The following is a 3,314-nucleotide window of genomic DNA, read 5'->3' as shown; positions in this document are numbered from 1 at the left end:
GCATTGTGAAGATATCACAAAACAACAAAAACATATGCCAGGGGGGACATTAACAGAGAACAATAAAAGTATAATAAGAAATGATAAAATACTCTTGTTTGAAGAAAAACAGTACCAAATGTGACATAAATACCAGATGCCACAGTGAATCAAAACAATAAATTATCTAAAATTCCAATTTGATTGCAAGCCGAAAAAGTTTTTTTTCTATTTTATTTGTAGGCGATCGAGTTGTAAATATATAATGTTAAAATTCAATCAGAAAAACTGAAAAGTCCCGTTTTTTCTCAACAGAATAATGTTCTGAATCAAATAGTGCTACGGCATGACGTCATTCGCGTGTGCGTCACCGCGCCCTCCGTCCTCCTCAGGGAACGCGCACATTCCTATTGTCCAAGATGGCGGCCTTATTGCAGCTACTGTGATGCTGAAATGTTTAGCATCATTTTTAACCTTTTTCATCATAAATGTGCCAAAAATCAGCGGCCGTCCTGGAAGCGCGTCTCTCCGTGAAGCCGTCCGCTGCCGCCTCGTCTCCACGAACCCTCCCGGAACCAGCTCCAAGCGCCGAATTCCCGCTGCAGGCACGGAAAAGTTTGGGCTCCATCCTCCGGTGAAAGATGAAAAGGCAGGCCGGGAGAGAGAGCAGTCCGTCCCGGGCTGTCGCTAAGCGGATACGGGAGAGAGAGCGGGAGAGCGTCCGTAGAGATGAGCTGCCGCCGCCGCCTTTGGCTCTTCTGCTGGCGGAGAGTCGGAGCTACCACCGCCGCAGCCGCAGCAGGGAGCGAGAGAAGCCGCGGCTCAGAGAGGAGCGGGCGGCCGCCCTGGAGCTCCACCACCGACACGAGCTCAGCCTTCTCGGCCGCCCGCCGCTTCGCACCACCGACCCGCCCGCCGCCAGACCCGGGACTTTAGAGTACAAGACGCTGCTCATCAGTAACCTTGGCTCTCAGGTGTCGGACGAGGACGTGGAGGACGCGCTGTTCCACGAATTCAAAAAGTTCGGGGACGTCAGCGTGAAGCTGTCGCACACCCCGGAGCTCGGCCGGATCGCCTACGTCAATTTTCGCCACCCGGAGGACGCCAAGGAGGCCAGGCACGCCAAGTCCTCCAGGCTGGTTCTGGGTGAGCGGCAGCTGAAAATAGAGCCCATGTACGTGAGGAGGCGCAGTGTCACTCCGCCGGATGCGGGATATTTGCCGCTGCACGCGCCCTACCCCTATAGGCAGCGCTCCCTGTCCCCGCCCGGGCCGGCGGTGAGCAGCCTCCGGGAGCTGAGGGCCCGACAGTACGCCTTGGAGAGCCTGGCTCTGAGCAGGGACCGGGACCGGCTGTTGGATTATTATGGCATGCTGGATGAGAGGGGGCGGCCCTACGGCTTCCCGCCCATGCCGGTGGTGGAGGATTTAAAGCCCGAGGACGACCAGAGGGCCACCAGCAACCTCTTCATTGGGAACCTAGACGGGAACGTGACAGAGGTTGAGCTCAGGAGGGGGTTTGATAAGTATGGCATCATTGAGGACGTGGTGATTAAACGTCCAGCCCGTGGACAGGGTGGGGCATACGCCTTTGTGAAGTTTCAGAACCTGGACATGGCCCACCGGGCCAAGGTGGCGATGCAAGGCCGGCTGATCGGTGGGAACCCCATAAAGATCGGCTACGGCAAGGCGAACCCCACCACCAGGCTCTGGGTGGGCGGCCTGGGGCCCGGGAACTCGCTCGCCGCCCTGGCCCGGGAGTTTGACCGCTTTGGTAGCATCAGGAACATCGACTATGTGAAAGGAGACAACTTTGCTTACATCCAGTATGAAAGCTTAGATGCTGCTCAGGCTGCCTGTACCCAGATGAGGGGCTTTCCTTTGGGGGGCCCGGAGCACCGTCTCAGGGTGGACTTTGCTAAAGTTGAGGAGAGCCCCTCCCGCCCGTTTCCTCCTGGTTACCAGCCTCCTGTTCCTCTCTCCTCCCACTTTGACCTTCTAGGGGAGGCTTACAGTCGCCATCGCAGCCTGGAGCGAGAGCTCAGGGTGGGCAGGGAGCGCTCTTCCCCCTCCCACAGCCTCCTCTCCCTTAGGGAGAGAGAGAGGGGCCTGCTGGAGAGAGACTTTCCCAGCAGCCCCACGCGAAGCCTGGAGAGGAGGCCCGGGGGGGTCGAGGCGTTCGGGAGGAGTGGGCGAGCGGCGAGGAGCCGCAGCAGGAGCAGGGAGCGCTGGCTGAAGGAGCGGGAGGAGAGGAGGAGGAAGAGCAGGAGTCTGTCTGCGGAGAGGCCGGCGGAGGAGAAGGAGAGGGGGAGAGCCAGGGTGCGTGGTCCAGGGGGGGTTCTCTCCCCCGATGCAAGCCCCGACCGAGCCCGGGTCCGAGCACCTGACTCGACCACAGAGCCCAGAGACCACTCCCCCGACAGCGGCGCAGGACGACACTCTGCCACCAACGAAGACGAGCCGTCAGCCAGCCGCCACCACAGCAAGCGATCTTCCAGCGACCACCTGAACAACCACCACCACCGAACCAGCGAGGTGGTCGCCGCCGGCTCCCCCACCGCCCAAACGGACACGCCCACGTCTCCCAGCACGCTGTCAGAGTTCGCTCAGAGCACGCTCTCCAGGCTGTGGCGTGGATTCTTCGCCCTAAAGAACAGCAGCTTCCCCACGGACCTGTTCCTGCTGGAGGGCGGCGTGGCGTACTTCCACACCGTGATGAAGGACAGCCTGAAGCTGCAGGTTCAGAACCAGCCCAGCCAGCTGAAGATCGCCCAGCGCCTGCGCATGGACCAGGCGCGGCTCGACGAGGTGATGCGCCGCATCAAGCTCGGCCGCCCAGACGGCTTCGCCATCCTTCTGGCCCTGCAGGGGCCTGTGGACCGCCAGCCCCCGGGGCTGGAGCCAGGGCTGCAGGTCCGTCTGCTCCGCCACCTGGTGACCTACCTGCGCAACAAAGAGGCCGCCGGCGTTGTGAGTCTGCCTGCCGCAAAGGAAAGCGGTCCGGGCGCCATGCTGTACGCCTTCCCTCCAGGGGAGTTCTCACAGCAGTTCCTGCAGGCGGCCAAGAGGACTGTGGGTAGTCTGGATGAGGAGCACATGGTGATCGTCATCGTCAATGACACTAACTGATTCCAGGACGGCGTGTTTCAGACATTTCAGTGTTTGGTCCAGTTCAAAGAGGCTCCAGTCGGGTCACACTACATGCCTCTGTGTGTCCTGGTGTTTTTAGCATTCCAGGCCCACCCTCCCCCCCGTTGCATGCACCAGGAGATCAACCCCCAGCCTGTCTGTTAAAATGAAAACTTCTTTCAGGATTCCTGTTGAACGATCAGTTTG

The 3,314-nt window shown here is 59.6% G+C and overlaps 1 protein-coding gene across 1 annotated transcript; it reads left to right on the top strand.

The window, feature by feature from the left end:
- Positions 1–266: 266 nt before the first annotated feature.
- On the top strand, positions 267–3,185 carry rbm15b (RNA binding motif protein 15B). Its single transcript, XM_015379830.1, has one exon. The coding sequence runs from the start codon at positions 621–623 to the stop codon at positions 3,105–3,107; it is 2,487 nt and encodes an 828-aa protein (XP_015235316.1). The 5' UTR covers positions 267–620; the 3' UTR covers positions 3,108–3,185.
- Positions 3,186–3,314: the final 129 nt, after the last annotated feature.

The sequence above is a fragment of the Cyprinodon variegatus genome, unplaced genomic scaffold, assembly GCF_000732505.1.
Source record: "Cyprinodon variegatus isolate N-32 unplaced genomic scaffold, C_variegatus-1.0 Scaffold200, whole genome shotgun sequence".
Classification (NCBI taxonomy): Eukaryota; Metazoa; Chordata; class Actinopteri; order Cyprinodontiformes; family Cyprinodontidae; genus Cyprinodon; species Cyprinodon variegatus.
Note: the sequence above shows the minus strand (reverse complement) of the source record. Positions and strands in the feature narration are given on the sequence as shown.